This window comes from Hylobates moloch, unplaced genomic scaffold (genome assembly GCF_009828535.3).
Source record: "Hylobates moloch isolate HMO894 unplaced genomic scaffold, HMol_V3 SCAFFOLD_2, whole genome shotgun sequence".
Lineage (NCBI taxonomy): Eukaryota > Metazoa > Chordata > Mammalia > Primates > Hylobatidae > Hylobates > Hylobates moloch.
In genome coordinates, this window is record NW_026652277.1 from 171,335,929 (window position 1) to 171,351,723 (window position 15,795).

Consider the following 15,795-nt stretch of genomic DNA (forward strand, 5'->3'; position numbering starts at 1 on the left):
AATCTAGTCATTTTATCTGAATTTTCCGATAACTTGCAATAGATTCTTTTTGTTTTTTTTTTTTCCTAAGTTTGATAAATTTGTTTACCTGGAAAATCAGTATTTTTTCTTCCCTAGATTTATTATATTACTATGGTTACTTATAATAGTAGATTTTTCAATAATGAACTATTCTTGCACTCAGGGTATAAATTCTACTATGTCTTAGTGCATTTTTCTTTTTCTATTTATTTCAGATGTTTTCATCTGTATTTTTAAGCAAATTTTATCTATAGTTTTCTTTCCTGCTGTTATTCTTAGGCTTTGATATTGGTGTGGTGCTAACTATATAGTAAGAATAGGTAGTTTCTGAAGAAGATATTTAAATGATAATTATACAGAAAGTGCTTTTTTAGTCCAGAGACCTGGCTAAAGGATATATGTGTGATTTTAATTAGATTAAATTTTTCTAATGCCCCTTGGTTAATTACTTGTTGTAATTATGTAAATGATGTAAGTGAGCATGTGTTTAAATTATTACTTGGTTGTTGAAAACTTGAGAATGCTGTCATATGCTAATTTAAGATAAACACCAATTTGATACTGGACATTATTAGGAAAGATTTAATTATGAAGCTAGAAGTATAAAAAGAACCTTAGGAAATAATAAAATTCTGCCCTTATCATGTAGTCAAATCCAAGGTAATCTCTAGATTTTTGTTGATTTTATTTGCTATTCAGAGAAAAGCATTTGGTAAGCTTTGACAAGCAAATTGTTATTTAAGAGATAAAATTTGTAATATGAATATTGGTATCACTGAAGCAGAAAATGTATTACAGTGCCTTTTTTAATTGGTTGAGATTTTATAACTGGGTAAGAGTACCTTTGATCCTGCCTTTTGGCTGTGTTGGATTTTATTTAACCAAAACTGATTTAAATAACTAGTTAGAAAAATTAAAGAGTGCCTTCGTATTTGGTAGTTCCTAAGGAACTATCAATAGATTGAACTTCCCCGTGTTTGGAAAGCATACAAAATACATTTAAAAAATACATTTTATTTTTAAATACTAATGGATGCAAGCCTTTCTCCCAGGGAGGACACAGTCTATAGGATAGAGAGACATTACATCTGCATCTGGCTAACCTTAATAATGACAACCCTTATTAGGCAATATGTTCCAATGGACAGGAACCTGTCTTCTGGTGCATACTAGAAGCTTAATAATTTTTGAAAAGATCCATTTTCTTTATGGGACTTGGCTCATTAAAATAGAATTCTCCTACTTTAAAAAAAATGTATGTGTATATCCAAGAACAGCAATACAGGTCTTTAAAAACAAGTCATTGATTTTAGGTATCGCTACTTCCTTTTTTATATTTAATATTTCAGTCATTAACCCAGTGTAGTTTGAGCTGTTACCATCTTTCCCTTGAAACTTCTCTGATCACCAGTGGCTTAGTGGTCAAATCCAAGGTACCATCTTTTGCTGTTTATCTTACATTCTTTTGGAGTATTCGATACTGTTGATCACCCTGTCCTTGAATCTGTCATTTCTTAGCTTCTATAACACCTCTCTTCTCTAGTTCTCCTGCCTACCTCCATTTCTTCTTGGTTTGGATCTTTTTTTCCTTACCCCTTCCTTTTTCTCAAGTGCATTCTGTCCTTCTTTCTCCTGTTACTTGCTCTAAGACATCTCTTCTGATAGCTTTAACCATTAAATTTGTATATGAAACTCAGACTTCTGCTGAACTTGCCGTCTGTTGTCTTTTGAACATCTCTGTTTGGATATTCCAAAGATACCTAAAAATAATCGAAGTGGTCCAGTTTAAATATCCTTCAGACAAATTAGTTCTGAAGTACAAAAGAGGCTTTGGGTATTAGTTTTGTCTGACAGGCATTCTTATAGGTGTTTACTGAAGCTATCATTTGGAATGACTGGCCTCGTTTAGACTTGGAAAAATTAGATAAACTAAGAAGTCCATATTATACCAGTTAGGAAGGAGCTCGGGCTTTGAAGTTAATTTAATAAGATATGTTACTTGATTCGTATAAAAATTGGTTTGCGGTAGAAATTAATTAAGGCTATAGGCGTGTTAAACATGGGCTTAATCCAGAGAATGATGGAATAGGCCAGGAGCTCTTTATTCGAGTTTTAATGCTTTATCAATGAAACCCTCCCCTGCCCTCTCTTTTTTCCTCTGGACTAGCAAGAATATTTTTTTTGTCTAACACATTTAAAATTTTTACTTTTAACAGAAATTAGCAGAGTACGGAAAGACATGTACAATGACACATTAAATGGCAGTACAGAGAAAAGGAGTGCAGAATTGCCCGATGCTGTGGGACCTATTGTTCAGTTACAAGAGAAACTTTATGTGCCTGTAAAAGAATACCCAGATGTAAGTATATTTTGTTGTTTTATTCAATTTTGTTCTGCTTCACATATTTTGGGAAGAGATATATTTGGTGGTAAATACTTAAGCATTATTAACCACTTTAAAAAAAATGCAGTCATCAACTGAAGTGTGAATAATTTGGCATGGATAATTTTAAAAAATTCTTTCTAAATATGTTTCCATTTGATTGCTGCTATGTTACTTTGGAAATGCACATGGTATAGACTCTTGGGTTTCAAAACCAGATGAGGAATTGTGGAAAGCACTTTGGCCTGTCACAGAGCACCAAGCACAACTTTGCTCGTCTTTAATCTGACCTTCAAGAAGCCACAGCTTGGGCCACAGCATTCTTTCTGTAAAATGAAGGTGTTGGACTATAAGGTTCCTTTCAGCTCTAAAATTTTATTGAAACCACTGATTGTAGTCTGATTTTTCCCCCATCTTAGTCCATTGTTGAACTATTCTCTATAAGCATCTTGTTGTGAATAGCCTCCTTGTCCTATATCTGTTAATTTCTAAATAAATCCAGATTCTTTGCTTTTTGTTACAAAGCCCTGTATGATACGGTCCATTCTATTTCTCTGGCCTCATCTTAAATGATTTTCCCTCTTCTTTACCACATTGTAGTCACATTGGCCCTCTTTTGGCTTTTAGAACAAGTCAAGTCTATTCCCAGTCTTAGGGACCTTAATTTTAGTTGTGCTCTGATCTCTACTGGATGGCTGCTTCTTGTCATTAAGAATTTAGCTCAAATGTCACTTCAGAGAGGCTTCCCCTGACCTTTTTATTTAAAAGCCATCTATCTAGCTACTCACTGTTTCACATTGTCTTTTTTTTCTTTGCAATAGTACTTATAATCGGGCATTTTTCTGGTTTATTTTCTCTCTCTCTGTCTCCCCGGAAGAATATAAGGTGTACATAAAATAAGAACCTTGTCTTTGTTATTCACTGCTGTATCCCTCATAATATTGGCACATAATAGGTAACAATACTTGTCGAACAAACCAAGAAAATATGATGGCTTTTTGCTAAGTTTCAGAGGACTTTTATGAAAGCAGATGAAAAAAGGAGTTATTGTAATGTCAAAAATATGATGTTGTGCTCTATGATTCATTAGTTATATGGACAGAATACTAGTCTGTAGATGAGAAATGTCTTAAGTTGAATTAATAGGAAAAAGCTTTGATATTTTAGTTACATTACAATTTGCAAAAATTGATCTGATACTTTTTTTTAAAGGTTATATACATTTACTCTGGTTTTATAGGTATTTTTGGTTGCAAATACACAAATAGTCTTGGATAATGTAGGAAAAGAGGAGTTGGTTGGAAGATTATTGAGTAACACAGAGGATTAAAGGAATAGCTGGAAAACAAAGTGCCATGTTAGGCTAGGAATCAGGGCATCTGAGAACTTGAGCAGCAGGAGTTTGTGGAGCTTCTCGGTTGAGAGCCTTGCTGACATAACTTGGCATTGGTGCCTCCCAGACTTTATCTTTAAAATTCAGATTCTTAGAAGAGTGAATGTGTTTTGGGCCTTTCTGACTGGGGAAGTGAGGTTACCTACCATTACCTAGACAGGACCACTGTGAGCCTACCCTAAGTATTGGGATTATTCCTAGAGATGAGAAATTGTGATTTGGGCAGCTGTTCCAATTGGGGTCTACTGCTGTTAGGTTTTTCACTATCCTGGAAAGGATAGCAACTGTCTGTTTTGCTTATTTAAACGTTAAGGGATAATGTTTCTGCAGTGGGCATTAACATAGAATATGTAAGACTATAAGACCTTGATAGAGAATATAATGTTAATCTGTCTGGTTCCATCTCTTAAAAGAAATCCCATTTAAGGAAGGGGTATTTATGCATTCTTTAAAAGACATGGGCTTCATATAGTCTTCTAAGTCAGGACTTGAGTCTAGAGGGCACCTGTTCACTATATTCTTTCCTTCCTCCTCCAGTTGTGACTTCTTGCCACGGTGAACTACTATTGCCGACAGTTGTGTTGGAGCGTGGCATTTGTCTTGATCGGTGATTCTCAAAACACAGTCCTTGGACCATAGTATCTACGCTTTCTGGGAACTGTAAATGTTCAAGCCCCTTTCTAGACTTATTGAATTAGAAACTCTGGGGTAAGGGCGAGGCCTAGCAGTCTGCCTGTTAAGCCCTGTAGATAATTCCGATGCATGCTGAAGTATGAGAATCACTCCTCTAATTTTTTTTTTTTTTGGAGAGGGGACAGGGTCAGCCAGGCTGACAGGTAGGTGATCATGTACCGGTCATTTTGCCAGCCATCGTTTCAGGAGGCCTGAAACGGTAAGTGGTGAAGTGATGAATTAAACAGTGTCACTGGTCTCGTGGAGTGGACATTTCAGTGGCAAAGGCAAACAGTACACAAATGAATCTATAGCTGTAATCAGTGTTATGGAGAAACATAAAGTGGGGTAGACAGATGAATAGTGACTGTGTATGGAAGAAGGTATTCATTTTTAAGGGTAATCAGGGAAGAAATCTCTTACAATATGATGGGAATGGAGAGACAGGAACAGAATGATGGGAGGAAGGCATGAAAACCATCTGGGAGAAAAACATTCCAGGCAGAGTGAACAGCAAGTACCGCTGACTCAGGCAGGAATGTGCCTGGGAAGTGTTGTAAGATATGAGGTTAGAGAGTTAGCACAGGGGCAGTGTCATGCTGTGGTCAAAAGTAGGAACTCAGATTCAGACTTCTAGCTAGTTTTGCTGCTTGTTTTTGTGACTTTGGTACTACACTTGACCTTAACCAAAAGGCCAGGAAGTGATGATGTTTTGTGACTTTAATTAAGCAAGTTACTTTTCATTTCTGGTGTTCAGTTTTCTCATTTCTGTAATGGAGATATTAAACCTCTGACAAGATTATGAAGACTAAAGAGTTAATATGAGTGAAGCAGTTGGAAAACGTCTTTATGCTATATGTCACAAGAATGTAAGCTCTATGAGGGCAGAAATCTTTTCGTCTTTCAGTGCCATATTTCCAGTGCTTACAATAGTGTCTGGTAAATGGTGTATGCACAGTAAGTATTTGTTGCGCATATTTGTATGAAACTCATTCTTACAAATATTTTTAAACTTTTCTTTTTCTTTAAACCTGTTGTCTTTTGCATTTGCACATAGCACCTTACTTACAGAAGTCAGTGTTAAGTTAGAGATGTGTTTTGGACTTAGCAGTGCAGAGCTCTGAAACTGATAGGAGAAGAAAGTCTCAGACTCAAGGTCTGAGAAATGAAGCAGTGCTATAGTCTGTAGCCCTTTGCAACGTTTTTGAAGTTTGGCCTCATGATGTGAGAATGAGAGGCTAATATGAATAGGCCACTGAAAATGTATTAAAATTTTTACAGAATTAATATTTACTAATAAAGCAGACTTCTACTGCATCTCTACTGTGTACGAAGCATGTCCTGGGTAAGAATATTTAATTCTTTTGAAAAAACTCTTTGATATAGTAAAGACAGTGTTTTTTAGTCAAATAGGCCTAGGTTTTGAATTCTGGCCTATCCTCTTATTGGCTGTATTTGTCAACAGTTGCCACAATAATGCTCCATGATAAAACACTCTAAAACTGGGTGGCTTAAAAAAATAATCATTTATTTCTGTGCTCATGGGTCTGTATGTTGGCTGAGGGTCTACTGATTAAGGTGGAACCTAGCTTGATTGAGGCTAACTGTAGGTTGGTTTAGATCTTCTCCGTTTATGTTCCTGCTGGGCCCAGCCTAAAGCAGTGGCTGCTTAGGGCATGCTCTTATGGCAGGCCACTGGAATGCAAGATCTAAGCCAAACTGCATAAGCATGTATAAGGCCCCTGCTCTTGTTGCTTTCCGTTAGCCCAGTGATTCTCAGCTGGTGGCAGTTTTACCTGTGGGGACATTTGGCAATGGCTAGAGATACATCTGGTGTCTAAACTTGGGAGAGGGAGTACTATTGGCATCTAGTGGGTAGAGTCCAGGGATACTGTGAAACATCCTGTAATGCACAGGGCAGTCAGCCTCCGTGCACCTCCAGCCCCCCAACAAAGAATTATCTGGCCCCAAATGTCAGTAGTGCTGAGGTTGAGAAACCTTGCATTAGTGTTATCAAGTCACTTCATTTACAGTGAGAAGGGGACTGAAATAAATATTTGCCGAAAAATAATTGAGATGATCACATTGGCTTTGAGCATACGCTTGCTTTTTAGAATCTGTTTGTCTATGAAGTTATAAGGTTCACTTCATAGGATTGTTTGGAGGAGTAAAGGTAACAAATGTGTGACACCTGATAGAGCAGGCACTCTATGGTTTTTGTGATTACACATAAGAAAAATAATCCTGTTCTTGAAGGAGTTCAGTCTTGTATGAAGGATACAAGATTAAATTATTTAAGACTTTAAGTTTCTCATGCATTCATAAAACTACAAACATGAAAGAACATTGAAGTTATATTTAGACCATCAAATTGTTATTTGGCTGGTCAGGTTTTCTTGTTTGAATCCATGGAGATGTGTTATGAATGATTATGAATAGAGTTAACTGATTTATATAAGTAAAAAGTGTTATATTTTGAATAAGTCAGTAATAATTTTGTCTTTAAATTTGCCTGGTTATCAATTTCAAGTTGTTAGAAATTGTTCTATAGGATCTGCCAGAGTAGTAGACTTGATAAATATTGGCAAGGTCTAGCTGTTGATGATACTAGTCGTCCTGTTAAATACGTGAACAGATTAGATTGGTAAACTGCTTCCTTTGGACATGATTTGATGATTAAATTGTAGTGAGACTTCTTGGAGTTTTACGTGAATATAATTCTGATTATCTGATGTTTTTAAAATGGGCTTTAATTTTGAATAATAGCTTTGAAAGGCATCTCTTGGGTCTAGGCCATCATGAATACCCATATTGTCAAAGGTTTTGTAAGACAGACAAATGTCTTTTCAAGGATTGTGTTTTCAGCCTGTAAGATCCCAGCCTGGTTGCTATAGTTAGTAGTTTAGATTCAAATGTTATTCACAGTACACTCCACTGTCTCTCTTATAATAATACATGTTGATGATGGAACATGAGTTGTAAGTTCTCTTTCTGTTTCATTTTCCTGGGTTTGCAAATCAGCTTAAGCTAGTCATAGCTTCTGAGTTCGTTAGCGTAGGGTTGTTATTTGTCAGCAGACTTGAGAAGTTGGTGTCAAATTGGTTGTTGAGCTGGCATTTGTTTTAGAGGGATTATGGGGAGAGGCGCCAATTCAGTAAGTTATCTTTCCTTAAAGTCTTTGTTCCTTTGACCATTGTGGCCTTCTTATTGTTGAAGGATTAATCAAGAACCTCAGGAGTCTTGATGTACACTACTTTCACTCTCATTCTTCTGAATAACAAATGATATTAAATCAAAATTTAATGATATTCAAAGTCTCCTTTTTCAATACCCAGGTTAACACTTGATTTTTGCCTGAACGTGATCATAATTTTGTGAGTGAAAATAATAATGCCTTAAAAATACGATCTGCACATCTCTCTTTGATAGTTTGTACAGAAATCTATTTAAAGGTAGTTCTTCTCATAAGGTTAGTATATATTTTTATTCAGTGGAGTTGTGAAGTGATTCAGATTACATATTAAAGTTTTAATTTAGCAGTGTGATTTGATAATATAGGGCATATCTTTACGTTTTAGGTAGGGAAACTTATTGTTGATGTATAAGTTCAACTAGATCAGTTTAGTAAAAGCCAATTTATGACTCTTTGTTTTGTTTTGAAGTTTCTTCTTTATTTCACTCTGTAAGGGTATATTTAGGGCCTGTTGTGTACCTAATATTTCACAGGCTTTTTATGGTTTGGGATATACCAAATTTCTTAGGATGTTAGTAAATAATTACAGAAAGGGTTACAGGACAGTCTGAAAACAATACATTTTGTTTAGCTGATATTTTTCCAATGTTTAACGTTTCTTTAAATAATAAGGCTTCTCTGAGTTTTAAAAATTCAGGCACTTTCTTTTGTAAATAATATGTTTTAATATTTGATCGGAACTAGTGCTTAGAAGAACAAAATAAAAGATGGGGTTGTTAGGGAAGAATTATTCAGATTAGACAGAGACGTTTATCTATGGTTTATCTAAAAAGAGTTTAATATTAGGATCTACTCTGTTAAAATTACTGCTACAAAGGACTTATGGATAATTTGATATCTACTCATAGGTATTCAATCTCCGTATCTCTAAGATTCTTGCTGAAATAGCCAAAGTATGTAATATGGAAATCGAGAAATCTGCTTCTCAGTGCTATCCATATTCCAGGAACATTGAGCTGTTTCTGATAAAGATTAAAGGAAAGCTCAAGGTGATGATCTACTTTCAGCCCAATTTGAGAGAGCAGTGTCTCCGGGAGTAAAATGGCTAATAACAGAATCTTCCTCATCCTAACCCCTCAGAATTGTCACACATGAAATGGGCTATGAAGCAGTCAAAGGTTATACTGCTTGAACTCTTCCACTCATTTCAGTTCCTCTTTATAACTAGGTGACCTAAATTTATTTTGTAAGTTAATGAGACTGTGTTTTCTTTTGATTTCAATTTGGGCAGAAAAGTACCTTAGTTTTTGAGATCACATGCCTTTACTTTAGGGATGTTGAGGTTGAGTTTTTCAGCTAGTAGCTTTTGAGCTAAATTCAGTTAATCATTTCACTGGGAAAAAATACACATATATTTCAGTAATTTTTGTTTTGTTTTATCTTAGAGACAAGATTTCATTGTGTTGCCCAGGCTGGTCTTGAAACTCCTGGGCTCAAACAATCTTCCTGCCTCAGCCTCCCAAAGTGCTGGGATTACAGGCGGGAGCCACCGCGCCCAGCCAGAAAACATTTTATGTCTTAATAAACCCAGGATTTACAACAAGGTAGCTTACAAATAAATTGAGGATTTCTTGAAATCTTGTTTTGTCTGCCATACAACACTGCTTTTCCCAAGTCCAAAATCAGTGTCATCAGTAAGCAGCCTATCATAAACTTGAGCATCTCCTTGTTTCATATTGGTATAATATTTTCTTTATTATTTGGTAAGGAATTGATTGACTTTGAAAACTTCTATGCTGTATTGTTTGGAGTTACAGAACAATGGTTGTTTTGATTAGTTTCTTTCCTTTGTACTTTTAAGATTGTGTATAAATTTGCCATGTTAAGGGCAGATTAAAACAAACCTCTTAAAATTTGAAAAGTAATTAGAACTTGAACACTAAAAAGGAATATGTGAATATAAAACAGCAAAATTTTGGTATCACTTCTTCATCCTGGAAATGTTTGTGTGTGGTCTGTGGTACGTAACAGGGCACAGGAATATGAAAAGACATAATTACTCTCATGGTACTGATATAGCCACAATCCAGGTATGGAATAATGAGAGCTTGAACTCAGGCAATGGCAGTTGAAATGAAGAGCACAGATTAAATAGGGAGAATCTTAAGATTTCTTTATCTTTTACATGTGAAGGCTAAGAATGAGGGAAGGGCCTTGCTGGTATTGCCATTCATTGAGAATAAAGATGTATGTGATGATTGTTAAAGTGGTGACAATCAGTAAAAGATATGAAAATATTGAGAAGCCCGAGATGTGATTATCTGAAATGATATAGTAATGATATGTTTGGGATATATGTGGGTGGGGAAGAAATGATAAAAACACAACTGGACTAATTCTGAAAGTAAACTTGGGATTTGAATAGAGTTTCTGTAAACTGAGTACTAAACATTTTGAAAGATTAACAATAATGAGAAAACTAACCATGAGTTTTTGTTGTTATCAGGGTATATGTTAAGGTCTTTAGAAGAGAGGCATTATACTAAAGTGTCTGAACTCTAGAATCAATCTAGGTGTTCTAGGATTTGGGCTACTGATGTAACCTCGCATGTATTAGATGTAGGTGGTAGTGGTAAGCACTGTGCAGTGGTGTTTTGAGGATTTAGTGACCTAATGCATGTAAAATACCCAGCCCAGAAGTTGGCTCATACTTGAACACTCAAAACATACTGCAGCATACTCAACACCTAAGAAATGTTGAATAACGTAGTCCTTGCACTCGTGATACTTCCATTTGACACCAGCAGCAAAGGGGAAAAATTAATAACCAGTTATAAACAACATTTGAAATCTGTGGTATGCAAATTTGGATATCCTAAATTATGGTGTATCATTCTTTGAGTACCAATATAACTGGATAATAAGCTGAAACCATTCAAAACAAATTCAAGTGAGGAAGATAGATTATCACTCCAGATGCTAAGTAACAATTAGAAAAAAGATTATTTAACCAATTAATAAAAATACGAAGGCAGTAAAGGTCAACAAGTGTTTTATGACAAGAGCAGAAGACACGCAGAAGACAGTGTCTGTGAGAGTATGAGATCCAATGCACAAGGCCTTTTAAAAGATCCCAAACTACTTTTCAAACCTTTATTTTTGCTGCTACCCGTGTTTTCCAGCCACCTAAGCAATTCACTCTTCTGTTAAAATGGCAGGTACTTTTAGTTTTTCTTCCCTGTAACACCTCTTTTCTTATTTCTTCCTTCCCACCAAACATGCCCAGCTCCTCCTCATCCCACAATATTGAGCTCTAGTGCTCCTTTTGCTATTTGTGTGTGCTTTGACTCCTACAGACAGTTGTTTCCCCTTAGAGCACTTTGTACCCACCTCTTAAGCTCTTATCACATGGTATGTAGTGATCTGCATGATTCTTGTAGGTCATTCCCTGAAGTCAGGAACTCGCTCTTAACTTTTATTTTTTAAAAATCTATGATACCTCGCACAATACATAGCCCATAGAAGAAACTATGTAGTGAAATTACATAGTGATTTTTCATTCTCACAGTAAAAATTTCCTGGGATTTTTTTTTTAATGGGTGGGAAACTACCTGGAAATAGTGGATGCCAGAGGCTTGAACAGAAGGAATGAAATAATAAAGATCAGAGCAGAAATAAATGAAATAGAGAACAGGAATACAACAGAAAAGGTCAGCAAAACTGAGAGTTGGTTTTTGAAAAGGTAAACAAAATTGACAGACCTTTAGTTGGACTAACCAAGAGAAAAAAAAGTCAAAATAAATGAAGGAGGAGTCAATACAACTGATACCATAGAAATAATAAGATCATAAAATACTACTCTGAGTAAATATATGCCAAAAAATTGAACAAACCAGAAGAAATGGATAAATTCCTAAAACATACAACCTATCAAGACCACATCATGAAGGAACAGAAAGTCTGAACAGACCCATAATGAGTGAGGAGATTGAATCATTAAGTGAAAACCTCCCAACAAATAAAAGCCCAAGAGCAGACGGCTTCATGGGCAAATTCCTCTGAACATCTAAAGACGAATTACCACCAACCCTTCTCAAACTTCCAAAACACTGAGCAGAAGAGAACACTTCCCAGATTCATTTATGAGGCTAGCATTACCCTTAACCAAAGCCAGATAAGAACATTATAAGAAAATAAAGTTACAGGCCAATATCCTTGATGAACAGATGCAAAAATCCTCAACAAAATACTAGCAAACTGAATTGAATAACACATTAAAAGGAGCGTACACCATGATCAAGTGAGATTTTTCCTCTGAATGTAAAAATGGTTCAACGTATGCAAATCATTAACTGAGCTACACCAAATTAACAGAATGAAAGATAAAAACCATAAGATCATCTTAAAAGATGCAAAAAAGGCATTTGACAAAATGTAACATCCTTTCACGATGAAAATTCTCAACAAATAAGGTGTAGAAGCAATATGCCTCAACATAATAAAGGCTATGTGTGACAAGCCCACAGCTAATATCATACTTAATGGTGAAAAACTGAAAACTTTTCCTCTAAGATCGGGAAGAAGACCCTTGCCACTTCCATTAAATACGGTAAGTTCTAGCCAGAACAGTTGGCCAAGAAAAAGAAATAAAGGCATCCGGGAGTGGTGGCTCATGGCTCTGATTCCCAGCACTTTGGGAGGCTGAGGTGGGCGGATCAGTTAAGGTCAAGAGTGGAGACCAGCCTGGCCAACATGAAACCCTGTCTGTACTAAAAAATACAAAAATTCGCTGGGCATGGTGATACATGCCTATAATCCCAGCTTACTCGGGAGGCTGAGGCAGGAGAATCACTTGAGCCCAAGAGGTTGAGGTTGCAGTGAGCTGAGATTGCACCATTGCACTCCAGCCTGGGCAGCAGAGCAAGGCTGTCTCCCTCAAAAAAAAAAAAAAATAAATAAAAAAAAATAAAAAAAAGTGAAAGACACCTAAATCATAAAGGAAGAAATAAAATTATCTCTGCAATGGCATAATCTTGTATGTAAGAAAAACCCAAGACTTCATCAAGAAATTTGTTCATTTAGTCAAGTTCTGGGATACAAAAATCAACATACAAAAATCAGTTTTCTGTCTATACACTAACAACAAACTATTCAAAAAAGAGATTAAGAGGTCAGGTATGGTGGTTAACACGTGTAATCCCAGAACTTTGGGAGGCCGAAGCGGGCGGATCACCTGAGGTCAGGAGTTCGAGACCAGCCTGGCCAACATGGTGAAACCCTGTCTCTACAAAAAATACAAAAAAAATCAACTGGGTGTGGTGGCGCAGGCTGTAATCCTAGCTACTTGGAAACCTGAGGCAGGAGAATTGCTTGAGCCTGGGAGAGACGGAGGGTGCAGTGAGCTGAGATCACGTCGCTGTACTCCAGCCTGGGTGACAAGAGCGGAACTCCATCTCCAAAAAAAAAAAAAAAAAAAAAAAAAAACAATCTCATTTACAATAGCATCAGAGAGAATAATATAATTAGAAATAATACCCAGGAGGTAAAAGATGCCGGCTCGCTGAAAACTATAACACTGATCAAATAAATTAAAGATGCAAATAAATGGAAAAATATTCCATGTTCTTAGATTGGAAGATTATTGTTAAAATTTCCATACTTTTCAAAGCAATCTATAGATTCAATACAATTCCTGTCAAAATTCCAATGGCATTTTTCATAGAAATAGGAAAAAAGAATCCTGAAATTCATGTGGAACCACAGAAAGCACCTAATAGCCAAAGCAATCTTGAGAAAGAACAAAGCTGAAGACATTGCAGTTCCTGATTTCAAATTATATTAAAACAATTTGCGTCCGGCATAAAAACAGACCAATGAAACAGAACAGAATCTCAGAAATAAACCTATGAATATAGAGTCAACTAATCTTTGGCAAGGGTACCAGGACTACACAATGGAGAAAGAATCGTCTCTTCAACAGTTGGTGCTGGGAAAACTGGATATTCACATTCCAAAGATGAAAGTGGACCCTTATCTTACACCATACATAAAAATTTAGTCAAAATGGATTAAAGACCTAAATGAATTCCCCGAAACTGTAAAACATGTAGGAAAAAACACTGAATTATAAAGGTATTTGATACTGGTCTTGGTAATGATTTTGCTAGATATTACACCCAAAAAACACAAGCAACAAAAGCAAAAATAGGACCACATCAAGTTAACATGCTTCTGCACAGCAAAGAAACAACAAAATGAAAAGGCAACCTACAGAATGAGAGGAAATATCTGCAAACCTTATATCTGCTAAGAGTTTAATATCCAAAAGATAACAGAATATTAACTCAGCCCAAAACAACAAAACAGCAAAAAAAAAAAAAAAAAATCACATCACCCAATTTAAAAATAGGCAAATAACTTTTAGTGATTTTTTCAAAAGAAAATATACAGATGTCCAAAAGGCTTATGAAAAGGTGCTTGACGTCACACACACATGCACACACACGTGCATGTATATGCATGGGCACAGTAGCTGTGTGGGTGATGAATGTGTTAATTAGCTTGATTGTGGTAACCATTTCACAATGTATACCTGTATTAAATCATCATAAGTTAAACCTTGTTATATCTCAGTAAAGCTGGAGGGAGGGATTCAGTCACTAGATTGTAAGTTGTATGCAGCACAGGAACTCATATGTTTAGAAATTTCTCATATAATAAGCCTGACTGGCTGTTCTCAGGATAAATCCCAAAGGACAAAGTCAGTAATAAAAAACAAAATTTATTATTTCCACTTTCTATTTCAACATGGAAGTATGCAGCTTTAAATTTTTGTTTTTACATAGCCTTGTAAGAAATCTTTCTTACACAGCACTTGTACATAACATGTGCCATGTGTGCCATGAACAAAAATGTTTATAAAGGCCTAATATGTGAAAGGTTTTGCCAAATGTTTCCTGTAATGTTAATTATATTTTATAAATTAGCTATTTCTCCAGGAGATATATTTAGCCACTTATTTATAAGAATTAATATGAAGGTAACAAGGCATAAGATGCTCGTTTTCCCTCAAAATACAAGACATTTCGGTATATAGTCCGCAACTTATAATGGTCTGACTTAGGATTGTTTACAATGGTTCGAAAGTGATATGTTTTCAGTACGCTTCTCAATTTATGATGGGGCCATCTCCAGATAAAACCATTGGAATTGAAAATATCATAAATTTTAAACTGCAGTTTCAACTCGGTGGGTTTATTGGACTTAACTTCATTGTAAGTCAAGGATCATCTGTATTCATTTTGTATTTTTAATTAAAAACAGTCGTGCTGTTAATATATAGACACAACTCTTCTCTCATCTTACATACTTGTATAAGATAGGCCCACTAGTGTTGACTAGATTGGGTGTGGTCCGTTTTTTGTCTTCTGCTAAGTGAAAGACTTTAAAAAATATACATATACACTTCTGTGAATGTATTTGTTTCATACCCACTGTGTTGCTTATATGATATAATGGAAGATTTGTAAGGCATCTAACTAAAATCACCCTAAAAATAACTAGACACAATATTTAAAAACAGATTATCAATCTGTTATGCAAAAAGCAATCCAAAAAATTGCATTTTTTAAATGAAGACTTGGTCTCTCTCCTCACCCCCAAGTTTTAGGCAGAGATTACGCTTTATCACTTCTTAGAAGTGTTTCACTTGAGGTGCTTTTGGAAATCCATTTTTTATTATCTATTTTGATAATGTGTCACAGGAGTTTATCTTTAATTATGGAATTTTAAAAAGGTTAACGGAAGGGTTTTCTATAATGCTTTACATTTTGTCATTGGGAAAAATCTATCATTTCCATTTAAAATGAAGTGTGAGCAGCAATGAACAGCATTAGAAATAATTGTTGTTAAACCTCTTCCTTGTAAATTAACATGCCACTTGGCAGAAATATAATTGATGAGCCACAGAGAAGGTCTGTATTTAAACAGTAGGGTTAATGAATATCTTTTTTCCCCCTTTTTCTTTCCCTTCTTTTGGCCTTTAAAGTTGCACTTAGCTCAGGCTGTTTGAAATGATTTTCTTTGAAAGTGTTGTGACATTGTTTTAATTGAATGAAGCTGCAGAACTGGCGT

The 15,795-nt window shown here is 35.5% G+C and overlaps 1 protein-coding gene across 7 annotated transcripts in view; it reads left to right on the forward strand.

Annotated features, from left to right (window-relative positions):
- The window catches only part of QKI (QKI, KH domain containing RNA binding), a 163,725-nt gene that overhangs the window by 38,552 nt on the left and 109,378 nt on the right, over nucleotides 1–15,795 (forward strand). For all 7 annotated transcript variants that reach the window (XM_032162108.2, XM_032162084.2, XM_032162100.2 and 4 more), the window contains exon 2: nucleotides 2,238–2,380. In XM_032162108.2, the coding sequence (XP_032017999.1) occupies nucleotides 2,238–2,380 (143 nt within the window). The remainder of the gene's footprint in view (nucleotides 1–2,237; nucleotides 2,381–15,795) is intronic.